At 44.1% G+C, this 22,269-nt stretch overlaps 1 protein-coding gene across 4 annotated transcripts in view; it reads right to left on the bottom strand.

Moving 5' to 3' along the window:
• itsn1 (intersectin 1 (SH3 domain protein)) overlaps window positions 1–22,269 on the bottom strand; it is a 98,475-nt gene that overhangs the window by 74,666 nt on the left and 1,540 nt on the right. For 3 of the 4 annotated variants that reach the window (XM_056610286.1, XM_056610283.1, XM_056610285.1), the window contains exons 2-15: window positions 17,763–17,818; window positions 17,460–17,555; window positions 17,231–17,294; window positions 8,852–9,003; window positions 7,277–7,462; window positions 6,955–7,033; window positions 6,679–6,782; window positions 6,421–6,484; window positions 5,909–6,046; window positions 5,076–5,164; window positions 4,759–4,898; window positions 4,404–4,526; window positions 3,703–3,852; window positions 3,097–3,237 (exon numbers count right to left, since the gene is read on the bottom strand). In XM_056610286.1, coding sequence (XP_056466261.1) covers window positions 3,097–3,237; window positions 3,703–3,852; window positions 4,404–4,526; window positions 4,759–4,898; window positions 5,076–5,164; window positions 5,909–6,046; window positions 6,421–6,484; window positions 6,679–6,782; window positions 6,955–7,033; window positions 7,277–7,462; window positions 8,852–9,003; window positions 17,231–17,294; window positions 17,460–17,555; window positions 17,763–17,790 — 1,554 coding nt within the window. In that variant the 5' untranslated portion in view covers window positions 17,791–17,818. The remainder of the gene's footprint in view (window positions 1–3,096; window positions 3,238–3,702; window positions 3,853–4,403; window positions 4,527–4,758; window positions 4,899–5,075; window positions 5,165–5,908; window positions 6,047–6,420; window positions 6,485–6,678; window positions 6,783–6,954; window positions 7,034–7,276; window positions 7,463–8,851; window positions 9,004–17,230; window positions 17,295–17,459; window positions 17,556–17,762; window positions 17,819–22,269) is intronic. The other variant, XM_056610284.1, reaches the window with a different exon arrangement.

Here is a 22,269-nt window from a genome sequence, read left to right as displayed (position 1 = left end):
GCCAAACTACAAAAAAAACGCGACTTATAGTCCGGAAAATACGGTAATAGCGTAACTATGTTACTATTTCCACCCAGAATAAAGAAAGATGTCGGCCGTATGCTTCTGTCCAAGCTCACTACTCTCTGCCAGTGACGTCGGGTCAAGCTCCACGCTGATTGGCTATCGCGGCTAAGCGCCACACGTTGGAGCGTTGAAAGTTCACATTTCTGAACTCCGGGCGTTGGTGCGTTGGGCGCGTTACTGCGTTTACGTGCGTAATTACGTGCGTCTGACGCGCCTAACGCCCCTAACGTGACGCTTCAACGCATGTAACGCGTCTACGCGCCTATACCAACGGTTCCCTATGCAAAAATGCCGAGTTTGGACGCCCCTAACGCGAGTAACGCGGTTGGTGTGGTCGTACCGTTACGGTGCGGCCACACCAAACGCGTTACTCGCGTTGGATAACGCGAGTAACGCGCCTAACCTGACGCTTGATCATTGTGTGGTGGTTCAACGCTTCCAACGCGTCAACGCGCCAACGCAGCTAGATGAGTCCATGTCCATGCAAGTGAACGGAGCGTTCCCTCTTCGTCATAACTATCAAACCAAACATCCTTCATATTCACCGAGCGAACATTATGAAAGTAAAATGCACATTTCTCGCTAAAAATGTTTCCATAAACGCATTTAATGGCGTAACTATGTTACTATTTCCACCCAGAATAAAGATAGTTGTCGGCCGTGGCTGCGCTGGAGTCCGAGGTAGGAAACCCAAACGCCGCCGTGTTTGGGTGATAGAGTTTAGATCGGGTTAGATTAAATAATCTCTGATATAAATAACAATAATCGGGTTAAATAACTTCACATGGTGTGTCTGGTGTGTTTCCAGCATTCGTAGTGTTGATCAGCAGAGAAATAGTCCGCCAAGACGTTGAGGTTGCTTAGCATCCAGAGACTCTGTCCATGCAAGTGAACGGAGCGTTCCCTCTCCGTCATAACTATCAAACCAAACATCCTTCACATTCACCGAGCGAACATTATGAAAGTAAAATGCACATTTCTCGCTAAAAATGTTTCCATAAACGCATTTAATGGCGTAACTATGTTACTATTTCCACCCAGAATAAAGATAGTTGTCGGCCGTGGCTGCGCTGGAGTCCGAGGTAGGAAACCCAAACGCCGCCGTGTTTGGGTGATAGAGCTTAGATCGGGTTAGATTAAATAATCTCTGATATAAATAACAATAATCGGGTTAAATAACTTCACATGGTGTGTCTGGTGTGTTTCCAGCATTCGTAGTGTTGATCAGCAGAGATATAGTCCGCCAAGACGTTGAGGTTGCTTAGCGACCAGAGACTCTGTCAATGCAAGTGAACGGAGCGTTCTCTCTTCGTCATAACTATCAAACCAAACATCCTTCACATTCACCGAGCGAACATTATGAAAGTAAAATGCACATTTCTCGCTAAAAATGTTTCCCTAAACGCATTTAATAGCGTAACTATGTTACTATTTCCACCCAGAATAAAGAAAGATGTCGGCCGTATGCTTCTGTCCAAGCTCGAGTCACTACTCTCTGCCAGTGACGTCGGGTCAAGCTCCACGCTGATTGGCTATCGCGGCTAAGCGCCACGCGTTGGAGCGTTGAAAGTTCACATTTCTGAACTCCGGGCGTTGGGCGCGTTACTGCGTTACGTGCGTAATTACGTGCGTCCGACGCGCCTAACGCCCCTAACGCGACGCTTCAACGCATGTAACGCGTCTACGCGCCTATACCAATGGTTCCCTATGCAAAAATGCCGAGTTTGGACGCCCCTAACGCGAGTAACGCGGTTGGTGTGGCCGTACCGTTACACATTTGTTACTTTAGTGTACGCATGCTAAAGACTTTTGCTACAATAATACCTTCATAGTTTTAGCGCTTCCACTCTGGACAGTTGACAGCAGTTAGAAATACATATTATTTTTAAGGATGAATGTGCCTACTGCGTGAACTCTGCGTGGCTGAAAAGGGCCTAAGCTACTGTATTTTGTTATATTTTATAACATCGGTCATAATGGTGTTACTTGGGGAGACAAATATTGTATGAGGTGGTACACACAAATTTGAGAACCACTGATCTATGCTATTTTGTCACCATTACTGTAATAAAAGTCAAATGCAGGAAACACAGGTGTAAAATCCTATGTTATTGCCATCCAGTTTATGAATGTTCTAATCAGCTCTGACTTGGGTCACGCTTTTTTTGGGACGTTGAAGTAACGCAGATGCAGAGAGCGATAACGCAACAGCGTGAGTGGCTGTATGGCGCTCCGTCTCTTGACAGGCAAATGTTCATGGCTGGGTCCGGGACATGGTAAGGCTTCTCATACATTTAAAGTATAACTCCATGGTATGGAAGTTAATCTGTGAAAATAAAAAGCCATTGAATTCTAAGCACTGAATATTAATGCATTGAAATAAGGTATCTGGATTTTTTGCCTCTGAATTTAACTCTTAAAATCGTCAATAAATAATTTTCAGCTTTATTTTTCAATATTAAAAAATTCAAAATTAAATATTCAATGTTAAAAAATTTAACTTAAATATTACCAACGTCCCCAAATTTAACATGCCAAATTCAGCTGCAAAATTCAATGTATGAAATTTAGTGTTAACATCCGGGCAACCAAGGAAGAACAATCCATCCTAGATGCTAGATCGCGGTCGATCGGCGGCCGGACGCCCGAAACTGACTCGCTCGTTTGGTAACTGAAGGCCGGGTACTTTCAGAAATGCATAACTCACTCAAAGAACAATGTACAGACTTTTTTCAATATTTGTATGCGTGTGGGAGCACCAGAGACCAAAAACAACACCCCAAAACCCAGAAAAAGTGTTGTTTTCATTATATGTCCCCTTTAACAAAGTTGGTGTGGGTCGTTACCATGGGGAACAGGTTCCCATCCCTTCAAGTCAGAGGATTCACTTACACTTTAAACTTGGTTAGAATGATGACAATGATGATGATGAACCCTGAAACCTGTTTACATAATTGCCAATTCTAAAATGAGCACTCAGATTGCAGGGTGTTTTAAATCCTGTTTGCATCTTGTTTCCAGCTTGCCTACCTGCAGCTGCTGTTGCAGCAGAGTGATCTCAGCGATGCGGGTCTCTCTGGTCTGATTGGTCTGCTCCACCTCTCTCCGCTGAGCCGACAGTCTAAACCGGACATCCTGCAGTTTCCCCTCCAGCTGGGACTTCTTATCGTTCTGTGAATATGATGATCAGAGAAATCATGATCAAATGATCAAAAATCCAGTGATCAAATATGTTGCACTGTGTGATTCAAGCTGGCTGTGTTTCTAACGTATGTTCCTCTAGGTCAGTGCTTACCAGCAAATGCATCTGATGTACCCGATCAGTACAGCTCAAGGTTTCCTTCAGAGCTGATATCCTACTTATCCCATTCAGCCTCATTAGTCGTATTAATAATGCTCTTGAAAACGGACGACGCTGAGGATTACTTATTTTTCTGGTCTCAAATAAATGGTTCAGCAACAACATATATAACTTCACAAATTAAACTCAAATTGTACGTCAGGAACCATGGAGCCATACGGGGAGCTGTAGGTATAAACAGCAAGGTCCCCACTGCAGCCTGCTCCTGAGGGTAAGGCCCCCTGGTGCGGAACCCCTGCTCTACATCAGGTATGTATGTGTGTGTATTCATGTACCAGGGCTTCCAGTTCAAACTCAAGGGTTTTCTTCCTGGCCTTCAGCAGGACGATGCTCTCCTGCTCACGGTTCCTCTGGGTTAGCAGCTCCTGCCGGCGCTGCCGCTCCCACTCCAGCTGCCGCTGGCGCTCCAACTCCCGCTTCGCAGCCTGGACAAACCGTCAGCAGACACACGTTTACTGTCTACTGATACATACTGACCCCTCGGCCCTGGGCTATAGCCCCCCGCCAACACACAATGTGTAACAGTTATTGTTATGAAATCCATTGTCAATCAAGTTATCTGACGATAACATAAATGTGAGTTATGTGAATCTACGTAGAAATACCTAATATAAAAAATTAACTAGTAATTTAGAGTTGATTCCCTCTTGAAATGTTCTATATTCTTCGTTTTCATATCAAACTGTCCTTCTCCCCGGAAGTCCATGTTTCCTCCCACATCATAGTGTTGATCAACAAGCTCTTCCCTCTCCTCCTCCACCCTCTCCTCTGCATTTCTCCTCCACTACCTCTCCTCTGCAACTCTCCTCTGCACCTTTCTCCTTTTCCAGCCTCTCCTCTACACCTCTCTATTGCCCCTCCCTTTCTCTGCACCGCTCCTCCTCCCCGTCTCTCCTCCTCAACTCTCTCCGCTCGATCTCCCTGCACCGCTCCTCCTCCCTGTCACTCCATCCCCCTCTCCACCTCCCCTCCTCACCTCTCTCCTCTCTATCTCCCTGCGCCGCTCCTCCTCCCGCTGTCTCTCCAGCTCCCTCTGTTTCTCCAGTTGTTTCTCCAGCTCCTGCTGCCGCCGCCTCTCCTGCTCCATTCGCTCTCGCTCCTAACAAAATACAATTTATTAATAAGATAAATTCTTTCAGTTACATAAATCAATTCGACCACTTGTGATTTCCTGGATTTATTTTAAACTACATATTTCACAATTAACATTCAACTTCTACATTTATATAATGAGACTTGATGGTAGAATACAGGTGTTTATTTGTGTTTGTGGTACCAGGGAAAGAGGGCAAACGATAATGCCATTGTATTTTTTTGAAAGGGGACCCCACCTTCCTTTCCTGTTCCTCTCTCTCCAATGTGGCCAGTCTCTCCTGCTCTTTCCTCTGCAGCTCCAGCAAGGCCTGGCGCCTCTTCTCCAGCTCCAGGTTTCCACGCTCAAAGTTCTCCCTCTTCTTGTCCTCAAAGGTTACTAGAGGGTAAGGGATGGACATGAATGGATGGATGGAGAAAAACAGACGGAAGACGGTGTCAAATATATGACGAGTTTTGTTTTTATTTTACACTGGTGGTAATTAGGCTTTAGAAGATTGTGTCGAAGAACTAAACTCATCCAACGTTATGGTACATTGAGCCAGCGACCAATCACCTGGTAGTTTCTGGTTGGTCTCAGCTTCCTCCTCAGCCTCCTCCTGGACGCTTTTCTGGTCCGACTGCACACTGTCGCTCCGTACTCTCCTTAAACACACAGCTTTTAATGATACCGTGTCCCTGGGCTTCTGTGCCCTCTGGCCTTATATTCTATTCTATTAGAATTATTATGCCTAGCTATTTTTGCTATCAAAAAGGGTTGCAATGATGATATTTATGCATGGTTCTACGGTTGACCCTAGGATCTTGTTTCCCATGGGGTTGTTTCCACTAGCTAGTTTCAGCCATAGAAATAAGAAGTGGCAGTAAGCGGGCGGTATTAATAAAGAAGGTTTCATGGTTTTCACCCTATTTAGCAGCTTTTTCAACAAAGGCAAAATAAACCAAAAAGTCCCCCCTCCTACTAATTGTATGAGGGTGGTAATTGAATGAATAGAAGCGGTAGCTATCTATTTCTCTTCTCATGTGATCCATCAACCACAATAGCGCCTGTAGGATTTCTGTTCCACTGACATCCACGCAGCAATCCAGAGGGACATTGTAGCATTGTTAAAATAACACATTCGTTTAAACAGACTGAAGCACTTCAGAAGTCAAAAGGAAGCAATATCTGTTGATAAAGCGGGGTTGTTTAACACTGATCACTTCCGGCTGTGACTCAGACTGGGAAAGAAGCGAACTGTGAATGGTTTCCGTGGCATTCTCAGAAAAACATCAACCTTGGTGAATAGTTCCACACCATTGCAACAACAGCACACAACTTGTTGATCTCCCCTACCAGCATATATTATCTATTAAACACAGAGCCGTACATCCAGGTGAGAAGTTCACCTGAAGGTGGGAGGCAGGTAGTCTGGGGGGAGGACGGGGGGGAGGGGGAGCCCCGACATGGCCATGTCGATGAGGTGCATGGCTAGGATGAACTCCTCAGCCGTCAACTTGCCATCCTGGTCTATGTCTGATAAACTCCTGGGAGGGGGACAGTACACATCAATGGTTGATCAAACATGAACAAAGGGGTTGGGAACCCACAGACTATTTAAGGGATTCAATATTGATCATGAAATCCTGCAATGGATTGTGTTAAGTGGGATTTTTTCCGAAGATTGTGACGTATGGGAGCAACATGTACAATGTAGTGTGTCGGTCATGGAGTCGTTATTATCCAGGGTGATATAAAAACTGAATCTTCCACAAAGAGTGTTTTATGTTTTTAGAAAAAATCCCTCATGCACATTAAATATTAAAATATGTGTAGTGTGTGCAGTGCAATGGAAGTAGGAGACATATTTTGTGCAGTGCAGAACTGTGTGCCTGTGTACGTATTGTTGACTGAAGTTTACCATATAGAAGCTAGCTGGGTCTGAGGAAGACTGGATTGCATGAGAATAGTACGAGCTTGAGGACCTGAAAACACACACACACACACACACGCACAAATTTAATTAGTTTCTTAGAAAGGATTGATACACGAGTTCAAAGAACAGGGGCGCACACACACACACACACACACACAGGGGCAGTGTGTGTGTGTGTGTGTGTGTGTGTGTGTTTGTGTGTGAAGCAGTGTGTGAGTAAATAATGCGGCAGCTGTCATTCACCAGTGAGGTGTCCGCTCATCATCTTGTCCTGGGAGTTGAAGAGTTGCCTGTACTTAAGCCTGGATGACTGAGGAACTGCCCAATCAGGGGGCGGCGTCAGAGCACTGGGCGGGACAAAGGGAAACATTAACCCACATACAAAATAATCAAAAAAGATTATTGACATTTCCTAAAACATACATAGCCTTCAGAATAGATAGATATCCACAAGATGAGAGGCTGAGTGAAGGCTGTTCCTGTGTCTCACTGTGGGTCATGAACTATGATGGCTGTTACCTAGCAGCCTCCACAGATGGGCCCTTCTGGAGCTTGCTACTGGAGCGGCTGAACGACGAGGACTTGTTGACGGAGGAGCCTGGAAAAAGAGGACAACTGGATGAGACCTACCAGGAAGATCACCGGTCTGCTCAATGGATTACGACACACAGACAGACAACTTTGTTTAACTTGGTTTAGGGCTACGGCATCGCACTCCAATAATATTATTTTGCTATATACCTGAATATTCCCTGTATATAACACTCTTTTGCAACTTTTGTAACTACCATGGTTAAGGATAGTCACCGGTTGTAATTACAATTATGTTTACATTTTGTACCTGGATGAGGGAAGACTGCGATTGGCTGAATAATGCCTGTGGGAGGGGCCCCATTGGAAATGGGTGGGGGCAGGGGAGGCGGGGCCGAGGAGGTGAGGGGCGGGGACACCCCTAACAGGAGCGGAGGAAGGGGTAGAGAGGGGACCCCTGGCAGGCCGGCTGCAATGGAAGCCATAGGAGGCATGCCTAGGAGGTGGGAGAGGGCAAAGACAGAATGAGAATCAAAAGCCCTTCTGCTTAGGTCTCAGACACTGTACTACTACTAGCCTCGCTTATATTTATTATTTCTTAAGTCACTTGATTTATTATAAAATATCTGCCAATCTGCAACCTATTGTACTCTCCTTCCTGAAAGAGGACCATGCCTTTGATCTGGTACTAATTATGTTTTTTTGTTATTCATGCCTGTTTGAAACCATGCCTCAGATCACCATTTAACTTTGACTATTGTAGAATTTATCTTTGTTTCCGTTAAATTAAAAATTAATATGAGATCAATTCATGGTGACTAAAGCAAAGGTCCCCATGCAGAGAGCATAAGACAACTCATGGATGCGCATTGGCAAGGAGACGCAGCAGGCAGCATAAATATACTCTGACTCATATGTTCACCTCAGCAGAAATGGAAACATGGAGCCGGGGCCATCTCTGTTCAATTATCATGCATTATTAAGTTCTATGGCCTTTTGGAAGGTGTTCTTGCTGGTAACATTAGAAACATGCTTTGTATTTGACGCAATAAAGGAACTTGGATGCATAGGACACAAAAGATGTTTAGCAATGCACAGAACACACATGATCATATTGATAATGCACTGATTGATGGCCCACCTATCATTCTTGGCCGATGTACTCCCTCAACGCGTGAGTATTGATACGTGTAGAGCGTATCACAGGTGCTACTGTTACATATGATTATATTTTGGTTGTGTATTTTCCATATAGTCCAGGTTGTTATCCGTTATAGCTCCTTTCCTTATGGCGCATTTCCGGTTCGGTATAAGCTGGGCTGTACCGCACCTTCACTACTGGGCTGAGGCGTGCTGGGCTGAAGCGCTGCCGTTGGAAATGCGCCAATAGTGCGTGAGATTGTGTCCGACACTCATTCCAATAAACCTACTGATTCCTTTAACCTTGTTAGTGATGTAACATTAAATATATGTTGTGCTATAAATGTTACATCACTACATCAAAGTTCCTTTACAGATAAACTTATAGGTCAGACGGTGTGGTGTGGTTCCACTCTAAATTAGTCCAAACCAAACTTATTTTTCATCTGCCCAACTAATTAACAATAACTCTCATATAACGCTAACCGAGAACCCTGATATACCTAATCGGCATACAATGAATTTCAACAGAAACATCCTATTAATACATTAAAAAAATATATATATATATAACGTATCAGATTGGCCGATCACATTTTAAAAAGATCGCTGATAGGTATCGGATCGGCTGATCACATATTAAAAAGATCGCTGATCGGATCGGCCCATCACATACTAAAAAGATTGGTGATGGGGGTAGGCCCAAAGAAAGGTGAAGGGGCATCCTTTATATTGCCAGACTCACCAAAGGCAGTCTGCGGGGGCAGCGGGAGGTTCATGTTGGGGGGCAAGCTGGAGGGCAGAGGGTGACCCTGGAGTTTCAGTTTGATGAGTTTCATGGCTATAGAGAACTCATAGATATCCATGCGGCCGTCACTGTTCATGTCAGCCAGAGCCCTGCAGACACACACAAACACACATTATGTGGTTAGGGCCCTATGATTTCCGCGATAACTAAAACGCGGACGGAATCACGGAATCGGACAATAAAAACGGAATCTACTGATCATTTTATTTATTTTTTATTATACAGGAAAGTATTAAAAGTAACAAAGTTACAATTTAAAACGGGCCTGTCTCAGTAAAATAACTGATTTCCAGCAGGTTCCTGTTCTGCAGCACATATAACATGTAACAGGGACAAGGCACATCACACGTCACATTTACAATATGCAGCGGAATGCAGCGGAATTCGCGATTATTTTGGTGAAATTCAGTTTCGAGGGAAAAGGGAAACCACACAGGTGACATTAACGTCAATGAATGTTTAGCAGTCACTCCCACAAAAATGTAAAAAAAAATCCCCGGTCCACCACTCCAGCCTAGGTGGCGGGAATGCAAACAATAGGTCCCGCTCCCGCTCCTAACAAGTAGCTGAAGAAGAAGTTGAAGCACCCGTAATTCGGTTCTAACCCCCAAAATTCAGAGCCGAACAATATCCAAAACACTTCTATCACTCAGGTGATCAGCTGTTTTGTAGAATATGTCAACATACTATCGATTGGAAACGCAAAGATAGGTGCGATGACCACTTGAAGTCCAAAATCCATATAAAAAAAAATGAACGCCATAGCCAGGGCACGCCCCTTCAAACCACAATTTGAGTTTATAAAAAAAGAGTTTATAAGCGCTTTATTATTTGTCATGTTGTTTTTATTTGAAGCACTAAAAACAGTGCAATGTTGGGATGTTTTAATAAATGTAGTCTTCTATCTGATTAAGTTGTAAGAATTGTATTCGTTCGCATATATTTGACACTCGTTTTGATGATTTCAATTGCTTAAAGTGTAAAAACGGAATTCATGAAAATTAAAACGGAAAAAACAGAATTTGGAAAGAAATAAAACGGAATTTGGAAAAAAATAAAACAGATTTCATAGGGCCCTATTTGGTGCTATTGTCCATGTTTTACATTTACATTAAATCATTTAGCAGCAGTCACATTTAGCCCAGAGACTTGTAGACCTTTGTCACGATCCTACTGTTGGGTAAGGTTAAGCTGGTTGGTAACTGGTGGTCATGGTAACGGTGGGAGTGGCTCCCTTGATTGGTTGATTGTGGTCACCTGGGGGATACAAGATGGGGGATATACACAGCATGGTGGCCAGTGGTTACACCCCAGCAGGATAAGTCTTTGTAAAGCCATTTACCCATATGCCAGTACACACCAGAGCTAAGGAGTCCAACAGGGGGAACGTGACCGCCCCTTTCACCGTCTTTGTTTGTCAAGTGTTTGTCTAAGTATGTCAAACCATAACTGAACGAGACAGCTACCGTTCACCCCAACGCTTGGGCTATCTCCATAGCAAGAGAGAGAAGGACCAGCGCTCACCAGGAACCCAGGTGAGTCACTACACACGTGCCCCGAAAGCTGGTTGCCTACCAGCTGTGGTTATACTACTTATGTGTCTCGACTCCTGCCTAGACAGAGAGACGGTTTCCCTAGATACCAGTGGGGTCGTGACATAATTGGGTTGCTCGTCCGGGATTTGACTAGCGAGTGTTACAGGCAGGCAATCTGTTGGCGAGAGAAGCGATACGGGAGTTGTATTCAGCTCATTAAAAGTTATGTGCCGTTAGCATTTGAGGAGCACATGGCTAAGGGTGGATTAGCCACTCTGTATCAGGTTCTCATGTAAACAGATGCTTGAGTATGTAAAGAACAGTAGTTAGCCAGCTTGAATAGCCAGCTTGGAAAGCTAGGGCTGTGGTGATTTGTGATGATGATTTGTGGTGATTTGCAAACTAGCTTAAGGATTGTGGTTGTTGGCTACATGTAGCTAGGTTTAGCATTGAAGAGATCACGTGTTGGTATTGTTTGTAGTGGGTTGCTACATAGGAAACTATTGTTTGGTTGTGTCAGGGTAGTCAGTATGGCGTCCGCACAGGTGGATCTCTCTGAAGGGTGCGTGGGTCTGACGCGGGACCAGTTCAGGAGGCTAACGAAAGAGCAGCTCATCTCCTTGGCTGGAGTTGAGGATATTGAGTTGGCTAAAGATATCAGGAAACCAGCAATAGTGGCCTACTTGACTAGGGAGTTAAACCTGGAAGAGCTGTGGTTGGAACAACAAGGGCAAGCTACCCTTCAGAGTGAGAGTGGAAAGAGAAGCAGCTTATGCACACTCAGAGAGGTTGGTTAGGTTGGAGGTAGAAAAATTGGCCTTCATTTCCGGTAGGCATGCTGAAAACAGGGGCTCAGGTTTTGATTTAGGTAGGGCCCGTACATTCATGCCCGTCTTTAAGGAAGACGCAGTGGATATCTTTTTCGAAATGTTTGAGAAAGTGGCCTCTGCTTGTACAGAGTGTAATGACTGGTAAAGCACAGAGGGCGGTAGCTGCTCTAGACTGTCGGTTGGGTCTGGAGTATGATTCACTCAGGAAGGCTGTGTTGGAGGCCTATGGAAGTGTGCCTGAAGCCTATAGGCTTAGGTTTAGGGAGCTAAGGCGGCAGCCTGGCGAAACCTATCTAGACTTCTGGCGGAACCAGGAAATAGCTATTGATCGCTGGCTTTACTCCTGGGAAGCCTTTGATTATTCAGAGCTAAGGGCCTTAGTCTTGTTGGAACAGTTTAAAGCTAGTGTTTCCAGGGAAGTAGAAATTTATCTTAATGAACGGGCAGTGAAATCTCCACGAGAAGCGGCTGAGCTTGCAGATAACTATGAAGTGATTCATGGCAAAAGGTCCACAAGTGAAGTAGGCAGGAGAAGGCCAGTTGACTCATTTAGTGGTGAACAGCAGTCAAGGAGTGCCCAATCTCTTGGTCAAGGCTATACATCCCCTTTGGAAATGCTGTGTTTCCGGTGCAATAAGAAGGGGCATAAGAAGAATCTATGTCCTGGTCTGAGGTCCCGGTTTGAGAGCTCAGGTAGGCCGGTGGCACTGGTGTCTTCTGGCAGCGGTACTACCAGTGACCTGGAGGGTTATGAAGGGTTCACTTCGGAAGGGACAGTGGCAGTGTCTCAGGAGGGTCTTCAAGTGCAAGTAACAATATTGCGTGACACGGGGGCAGTTCAAACCCTGTTGTGTAAAGGGGTGGTGGATCTTCCACCTGCCTCATTCACAGGCAGATATGTATTGGTGCATGGTGTAGGTGGTGGCTACGTGCATGCACCTATCTACCATATATATCTCAAATCAGAGTTAGTTGCAGCATGTATTGTGGTTGCTGAGGTGAACAGTCTCCCAGTGAGGGGTATTGATTTGCTGCTGGGAAACGACATAGCAGGGACTAGGGTCAACCCAGAGGTTGTAGACTGCCCAGTCTACCCGGTTGAAATGAAGGAGATGGAGGCAGAGTTTCCAGAGGTTTTCACCTCATGTGTGGTCACTCGAGCTCAGGCTAGGGAAAAGCTAGCTGTTGGTGCACCAGCTCCCGGTGCCGTCATCACTCTTGGTTGATGAGGAGCCAATGGTGGATCTGTGTGACACTGTCTTCCCTCAGTGGTTGACCTCTGGCGTTCTAAAGGGGGTCAGAGAGCCTATCAATGATATAGCTGCCGAAATAGGGACGTCCCAGAGTTTACGGAGTGCTGAGGTGACAGAGGTGGTGTTGCCATCTGAGGTCGGTGGTGATGATGTTTCAGAGTCAGATGCCAGAGGGGTTGTTCGCCGTTCTGAGATGTCTAGGGCTCCAGAGGTAAGCCAACCCACGTTCGTTCAGGAGCAGAAGGAGGATCCTTCCCTCGAGTATGCAGTTAAAGTGGCAATGTCTGCTAGAGAGAGTGACGACGTGGCAACAGGTCACATTGTGAGAAAGGGGATTCTGTTTAGGAAATGGAGGCCAGCCAGTAGACCTGCTAGTGAGGACTGGGCCAGTTATGTTGGGTTTTAAAAAGACCCTAGCCAAGGTAAGCAGGCAATTTCATTGGCCAGGGTTACGCAAGGACGTAAAGGAGTTTTGTCGTCGGTGCCACACCTGTCAGGTGGTGGGGAAACAGGGCAGTAAGCCGCCAGTTTCTCCTTTACAACCTTTACCCGTTGTACGGGAGCCCTTTGCTGAGATAATGATTGACTGTGTAGGGCCCTTACCAAAAACAAAGAAGGGAAACGAATACCTGTTGACTATATTGGATACCGCCACAAGGTATCCGGAAGCTATTCCACTACGTAACATTAACACAAAAGTAATCGTGGAACATTTGCTTAAGTTCTTTGCATTGGTTGGTTTGCCCCGCTCTATTCAATCTGATAGGGGCTCCAACTTTACAGCCAAACTTTTTCATCAGGTTTTGTCCGAGTTGAATGTGGTGGTCAAGCATTCTTCACCTTATCACCCAGTCTCTCAGGGGGCCATTGAACGGTTTCATGGAACCTTAAAGAACATGATACGGGCCTTTGTTGAGAGTCAACCTAAAGATTGGGATGAGGCCATCCCGTTTCTGTTGTTCGCAGTTAGGGACGCCCCCACTGAATCATTGGGTTTTAGCCCATTTGAATTAGTTTTTGGACACGAAGTTCGTGGGCCATTACAGCTCTTGCGGGAGAAAATTATTCGGCCAGCACCTCCCGGTGATGTGCTAGATTATGTTTCATTAATACGGGGTCGACTACAGTTGGCGTGTGAGGTTGCCTCCAAGAATTTAGCTGGGGCTTAAGCTTGCATGAAGGCCAGGTATGACCGCAAGGCGGTGTGCCGTGGTTTTGATCCAGGTGATTTGGTCTTAGTTTTAGGAGCAGGACCACGGGGACCGTTAGGTCCTATGTTTGCTGGTCCTTACAGGGTCTCGAGGAAGGTCGGGGACCTCAACTACGTTGTTAGTACCCCAGAGAGGCGGTCTAAGACCCGACTGCGTCACATTAATGCCATGACAGCTTATAAGGGAGAGGTAACTGAGGCAGTAGTGACTTGTGTTCAGAGAGACCTCCCAGAAAGTACAGAGGAGCTTAGTGATGTGGACTCGTCCCCTGACGTGGTTCATGCTAGGTTGTATAATACCCAGGCTCGTGCTGAGTTGGAAGGGAAGTTGGGGTACCTTACTGATTCCCAGCAGGGGGATGTAGTGCGTCTGATTGACCTTTTCCCTTCGCTTTTCAGAGATACTCCCGGTAGCACACATAGGGCGTTACATGATGTGGATACAGGGTATGCTGACCCTGTGAAACAGAATCCATACAGGCTCCCTCCATGTAAGAAGTTGGTGGTACAGGAGGAGGTAGACTATATGATGGGCATCAGGGTAATTGAGCCCTCAGACAGTGCCTGGAGTTCCCCAGTTGTCTTAGTTGCTCAAGAGGGCAGAGCAGATTCTGTGTTGACTTCAGACGGGTTAACGTTGTCACAAAAGGGGATGCGTTCCCTCTTCCTCGGTTAGAGGATTGCATTGATCAGGTGGGGCAGAAGAGGTTTGTGACCAAGATCGACCTCCTGAAAGGGTACTTTCAGGTACCATTAACAGAAAGGGCAAAGGAAGTGTCAGCTTTTGTAACCCCAGATGGGCTGTATCAGTTCAGGGTGATGCCTTTTGGCATGAAGAATGCTCCAGCCACATTCCAAAGGTTGATGAACTCCCTAACCCAAGGGCTAGGAAACGCTGTCACCTATCTAGATGACATGGTAGTGTTCAGTGACACCTGGGAAGAGCATGGGGAGCACGTCAAGGCTTTATTTCAGCGGTTGGCTGAGGCAGGGCTCGTAATCAACCTGTCAAAATGTGAGTTTGGTAAAGGTACGGTCACATACCTTGGTCATCAGGTGGGATGTGGGGTGGTGCAGCCTCGGTTGGCTAAGGTTCAGGCCATTGCGGATTTTTTCTGACACCACGCACCTGCACTCAGGATCTTGGGGATGTGTGGGTTTTATCGCCGTTTTGTCCCTAACTTTGCAGCAGTGACCGCCCCTCTTACCAATTTATTGAGGAAGGGTGTGAAATGGGACTGGACAGATGGGTGTCAGCTGTCAGGTAGCATTGTCTCAGGTTTAAACCATTTTGTCTAGTGCCCCTGTTCTCAGAGCACCAGAGTTTGAGAGGCCATTCGCTCTCGCTGTTGATGCCTGTGATGTCGGAATAGGAGCTGTCCTCCTACAGGCAGGAGAGGATGGTTATGAACGGCCGGTGGCGTACTTCTCAAAGAAACTCAACTCACATCAAAGAGTGTACTCTACCATAGAGAAGGAAGCTTTGGTTCTAGTCTTAGCAATTAGGCATTTTGAGGTCTATATTGCGGGAGGTGAGCAGGCGGTGGTGGTTTATTCCGACCATAATCCCCTAGCTTTCTTAGCCAGGTTCCGTAGTGCTAACGCCAGGGTATTTCGCTGGGGTCTCATATTACAGCCTTACAACCTGGTGGTGAAGCATATAGCTGGCAAGGACAACGTCATTGCTGATGCTCTCTCTAGGGTGTGAGACCTTGTTTACGACTGATGTTGTCTACCGGATTTGGCAGTGGGTTCTCTTGTTATTTACAAGATCCTCATGTTTTCAACATAATGGTTGAGTTCTATTTTAGGTTAGAAGTTATTTTTCGGGAAATGTAAAAAAGAAATGTAAGATTAGAAAAAAACACACACAAAAGGATAGGTGAAAAATAAATAAATAATTGTGGTGTTTTTGTTTTGTTTATGGGGGGAGGAATGTCACGATCCTACTGTTGGGTAAGGTTAAGCTGGTTGGTAACTGGTGGTCATGGTAACGGTGGGAGTGGCTCCCTTGATTGGTTGATTGTGGTCACCTGGGGCATCCAAGATGGGGGATATACACAGCATGGTGGCCAGTGGTTACACCCCAGCAGGATAAGACTTTGTAAAGCCATTCACCCATATGCCAGTACACACCAGAGCTAGCTAAGGAGTCCAACGGGGGGAACGTGACCGCCCCTTTCACCGTCTTTGTTTGTCAAGTGTTTGTCTAAGTATGTCAAACCATAACTGAACGAGACAGCTACCGTTCACCCCAACGCTTGGGCTATCTCCATAGCAAGAGAGAGAAGGACCAGCGCTCACCAGGAACCCAGGTAAGTCACTACACGCGTGCCCCGGAAGCTAGTTGCCTACCAGCTGTGGTTATACCACTTATGTGTCTCGACCCCTGCCTAGACAGAGAGCCGGTTTCCCTAGATACCAGTGGGGTCGTGACACCTTTCATACATGTACTCCAGATAAACTCAGGTCTGCTAATGATCAGTCGCCCATTCACACATGAAACACACAACAGGAGATAAGCCTCATCAGACGTGTTCACACATCCTAGAGATACTCTATTCCCTGTAGTATACTTAAGGGCTGGCGCCTGAGTAGAGTAGGTAAGAGGCCGGACGGGAGCAGGAAAAGTATGCATGGAAGTAGCAGTTTTGTTTTTACAACACATCGAAGATGACGGGTACCAGTACCAATCCCGAATCCCTGAATTACAATCATTGCTAAAAAGTAGGGATGCACCGATCCGATATTTGTATCGGTATCGGTACCGATATTGAAGACATTTCTAGATCGGGTATCGGTGACAAATGGGCCGATCCATATTTAAAAAAAAATATATATATTTTTTTTTACGTTTATGTACATACTTGAATCCTATTCCTACTACCTTGCTGCTTTGATAATTGAATTTCCCACGAAAATGTTCTCACGGGATTAATAAAAGTGTATCTATCCATCTATTGGCTGATCTATTCAGTTTCTATGCTGTGCGCTGTGAGTGACGTCATAAACAAGCAACACGCCGTGCGGAGCCTACAGTGATTGCAAAATGGAGCGAGCAAACGGATCTGCTATCTGGAGCTATTTCACTTTACCTAAGCCAGCAAGTTCCACGGCTACATGCAACCTATGCAAAGTAAATGTCCCGAGGGGTGGTACTAAACCTTCTAGCTTTAATACCACAAACCTTATACAGCACCTCCAAAAATTCAAGTCTCATGATCCCAGTCTTTTCCCCTCAGTGAAACTTAGTTTGTAGCCATAATTTCGCGCTGTTTTTCTATATCGGTATCGGATCGGTATCGGCCGATACTAAACCTCAGATATCGGTATCGGTATCAGAGGTGAAAAAAGCGGATCGGTGCATCCCTACTAAAAAGCATATTTAAATCTTCACAAAATAAAAAGGATTCACCTTAATGGTTAGATGATTTTAATGGAAGTAAATACATGCATCAAAAACGGTAATCACAGGTCACGTAACTCACCAGATTTGGGCCAGGATTGGAGGGGGCAGTCCAGACTGGAGAAAGAAGTTCCTGGCCTGGTCCCCTAGGGATCAATAGAGGTGAAACAGGTTATCCAACTCCAGGCTCACTGTGGGTGCTACCATCCAAGAGTTATCATAACTACTGTAGGTGAGATTAATATGAAGGAAGATTGTTTCCTATAGTGCATTAGGCGTTTGTGTATGTGACAGAGTGTGTTGAGCATTACCTGTGATATACCCTCCAGCAGGGGCAAGACTGTGGAACTGCTGATCATGTTTGGCCCTTTCATCCAACGAGATCATAAACACATCTGATACTGGACCTAACACACACACACACACACACACACACACACACACACACACACACACACACACACACACACACACACACACACACACACACACACACACACACACACACACACACACACACACACACAGGATGTGGGACAAGATGCTCGGGGTCTATAGTTCACATCCAATAGAGAAATTAAGATGAAAGAATGAGCAGTAAAAACAAAACCAACCTGCAAATGTGGTAGGGAACTGTGCCATGGTTCAGTCAGTCTTCAGATAGGCCACACTTAAAACAAAAGAATGACAACAGTGGTTGTGATCAGGTGCTTATGTCTGCAAACGCCCTAGAATATAGTTCACTTCCACTGGTGTGATGCAGTGCTGACATTGACTCATAAAAAAAAGTTCCCCCTCCTACTAATTGTATGAGGGTGGTAATTGAATGAATAGAAGCGGTAATGATCTATTTTCCTTTTCATTTGATCCATCAACCACAATAGCGCCTGTAGGATTTCTGTTCCACTGACATCCATGCAGCAATCCAGAGGGACATTGTAGCATTGTTAAAACAACACATTCGTTTTAACGGATTGAAGCACTTCAGTACTCAAAAGGAAAAAATATCTGTTGATAAAGCGGGGTCGTTTAGCACTGATCAATTCCGGCTGTGACTCAGACTGGGAAAGAAGCGAATTGTGAATGGTTTCCGTGGCATTCTCAGAAAAACATCAACCTTGGTTAATAGTTCCACACCGTCCGTCGCAACAACAGTACACAACTTTTTGATCTCCCCTACCAGCATATAATATCTATTAAACACAGAGCCGTACATCCAGGTGAGAAGTTCACCTGAAGGTGGGAGGCAGGTCTCCAACATGTCATCTTGGAGAAAGTTATCCTTATGTTACCCCCTCCCCTTGTCAATGTCAGATAACGCTTGGTGAATTATTTGATTTTCTTACAATAAATTGACTTGAGTCTTTGTCGATATTAGATAACCACTAATAAAGAAACGATTTGTATCTGGGCCAGTATAGATTGTCTTCGGGCAAGTAGAATCCGACCCACTGGCCCAGTAGAAAAAAAGCTTAGCGTTGAGCCCTGCAGTTAGATGGCAACCTTGCGCGCGCACGCACGCACGCACGCACGCACGCACGCACGCACTGTCACACACACAACTAAATGATAGGGGTGGGAATCTCTTGGCACCTTAAGATTCGATTCAGAGGTCAACAATTCGATTCTAAAACCACAAACCACAATTCGATTCTAAAACGATTATTGATGCATCTCGAAGCAAAAAAAAAAGTATGTACATTTCCATGCAGGATTTTCAAAAATATATACATACATCTGAATTTGCTACTCAGTTTGCTAATCACTCAGATTAATTAGCTTATCTAATATTTTATTAGAGTAAAAGATTTTGACACAAATATTACTTTCTATGAACAATGCAAAAATCAATGCAGCTTGCATTACAACACACTATGGAAGTAGGTAAAAAATAAACAGATTTAGTTTAATTTTCTTTCTAATCTTTCTTTTCCATGTCATTAAAGAAAAAGCCGCTCTTAGTCAATCATAAGAATAAGAACTTGTTCGTCATTCTTATGCTGGCTGTGATGGCGTAATATAAATAAAATGGCTCTCGCCCCCATAGCACTATTCTGGTCCTACCAGACCCTCGTACTTCAATTCATTTGTACCGAAGGTCTGGAACTGCCCAATTGACAAACGCTCACTCACTTGGAGGCGGGTGTCTGTTGAAGTTTTAAAATGATTGGATCTGCCCAGTCAGTGCCACTCTGGATCTGCCATAAACAATCGCATAGCGCTTGGTCGTGACGTATGTCATGCGACGGGACCGGCTCCTTCACCACTAACGGAGCCAGCTGGAAAATCTAACTTTTCCCGAACCCGGTGGGGAGAAGCGCCACAACATCATGGTCACCAACAAAACTCAGCAAAGCTTGTTCTTGCTCCGATTTGATCGATATTCGGCAGCGATCCCACAACAGACCGATTAGTTTCTCTCGTATCCTTCCCCATTGTCTTCCTCTGACAACAACTGAAACTGGCGCGCGACCTCGATGTCATCGCTCTCAGCCACTCTCTCTGTTCGCTGATTGGACCGCCAAAAATCTGTCTTCCAAGGAACCGATGCATGAAGTAGCGCCCGACCGATATATCGGCAGGCCGATATTATCGGCCGATATTAGGCATTTTTCAAACTATTCGGTATCGGCATTTATAATGGCCGATAAATTAATATAAAAAAAATAAAAAAAATAACCAGAGGGCGCTCTAACGCCCAAACCCGCTAATTCAGCCAGAGTTAGGCAGAGTGAATGACGGAGATCAACGGAGATCATCGGTGTTGTTCATGTGTGCAAGTGTGTTCATGGTAAGTTGGCAACTGTCACGAGACATACATTGCTTGAATAACAATTAAAAGAACATCCCCATCAATTCTCTAAAGTCGATAAGCATGACTTAATTCATGACTACCATGTCCAGTTTTGCTGTTGTTACGTGTTAGCTGAGAGTGAAAAGGATTTAAAGGATAACTACAAATAACCAATGTTAGGGAAATGTGTTTGTTTTGTTGCGCGTTTCTGGATTTTTTAAAAAAAATAGATATATCGGCCGATATATCGGCATATAAATCACAAAATATTCGTATCGGTCTTAAAAATCCTATATCGGTCGGGCTCTAATATGAAGCAGACCCAGACCTAGTACTGAAGTGAAATGAAAATTGAGCGGAAGTAGGTAGGTGGGCGATGCCAGGCTACCATAGCACATTAGTAGGGTTGCAAAGGCGTGGAGAATAATCGGTAAATTTCCAGAAACTTTCCGGTAAATTACCATGGGAAGTTAAGTTTGGGAATTTTTGAAATATTTAAAATCTGAAAATTATGGGAATTAACAAGGAATTTAGGATGATCTTATCAAACTATCATATCCAAGCAGAAATATACATATATATTTTTTGTTATAAGTAGTAGGGCTGCAACAACGAATCGATAAAATCGATAAAAATCGATTACTAAATGCGTTGGCAACGAATTTGGTCGTCGATTCGTTGCGTCGCGCGATTAATAAGTTACTCATAGGCGCAGCACTGTTTACAGCCAGCCGCCGACAGGTTAGTTCATGGTTCATGCACGCCCACAGCGAGCTTTAGTGTGAGTGACCACAGCTTGTATTTTGGTCATATCTTAAAACTGGACTGTAGGCCTACATAAAAGTGTCGTACCTTCACTGTCTTTGGGTTAAAAAAAACTCCTTCAACTCAGTATCCGTCTAGTGCAACCGAAAACTCTATCAGCTGCTGCTGCTGCAGACGTTGTGCAGACGGGCTCGGAGTCGGCACCGCGTCCATCAACAGTCATTCAAAGCAGCGGTAGTAATCACACAACCGGACGGTGTAGAAAGTCCCGTCAGGTAAAAATAGTAATGCAGTTTTTAAATCCATGTTAAAATCGGCAGGATATAGAGCTAGTTAGCTTAAAACAAAAAACTGACCAATTGTCACAAACAGGGTCAAATGTGATGTCTTTAGGTCGGCTCAGTAATATGATTGATGCGTTCAAATGCAGCAGAAAAATAATGGAGATTTTGGTAAACTTGTTTTCCCAGTAATATAAAAAAGATGGTAAAGATAGAATTATGACCTGTTTAATGTCCTATCTTGAACTATCATCATCTTATCAGCAATTAAAGCAATATTACAAGTTTTATTTCAAGGAGTCTCGAAAATGGTATCAATAGGTTTGACCGGTTAACCATGGACATCCCTTACATACATATAAAAGTATATCATACATTGTATGTTTTTTTTTGTGTTATCCCAGTTATGTTTTTTTTTTTTTTGTATTTAATATTACTTTTAATAGTTCCGGGACGTTGGAGCAATAACCTGGTGTTTTTAAACTTCAGTTTGCACTGTGAATTTGAAGCAATGTTCAGTTTTTGAATAAAGATGCGGCAATTCCAAATGTTTCTTTTTTTTATCCGATTCGATTAATCGAAATAATAATCGACAGATTTAATCAATTATTAAAATAATCGTTAGTTGCAGCCCTAATAAGTAGACATCCATGCAAAATAACACGATAAAATAATTATAAAAAGACTACAAAAATTTAAAAAAATAAATTTTATCAGATTTATTTGTAAGTAGAACTTTCACAAGTTCTAATTATTTTATTCTTTGATTGAAGAACAAAAAAATGAATTTTGAGTTAAATATGTTCTGGGCTCAAAAGTGTGGTCCAGGGTAGTGCTGCACAATTTGGTAAAAGTCATATTGCGATTATTGTGGACAATATTGCGATTTGTGATTACGATATAATAAACAAATGGTGTCATGAGTGTACTTGCTTGGTTATCAAGGAAAATGAACACAGATTACCGATAATTTAAAAAAAATTCTTTCTCAACTCAAACATAAAAACTTAAACTAGCAAAAAAAACGAATGTGTACAGTACTGTTTTCAAAATAACAATATTTTACTAAATTAAATAAATAGACCTATATCATTTTCAAAATAAAGGCATTTCTGCTGTGCAAACGTTTTAGGTTTTCTCAATAGTACAACTAAATAAACTAAATCGAATCAATAAGAAAATACATAGCCTTTTGCGATAATACAATCACAAAGGCTGATATCGCGATTGCGATTCGATTAATCGTGCAGCACTACTTGTCATCAGTGCACAAGTGATGGA

This window comes from Gadus chalcogrammus, chromosome 15 (assembly GCF_026213295.1).
Source record: "Gadus chalcogrammus isolate NIFS_2021 chromosome 15, NIFS_Gcha_1.0, whole genome shotgun sequence".
NCBI classification, from domain to species: Eukaryota; Metazoa; Chordata; class Actinopteri; order Gadiformes; family Gadidae; genus Gadus; species Gadus chalcogrammus.
Note: the sequence above shows the minus strand (reverse complement) of the source record. Positions and strands in the feature narration are given on the sequence as shown.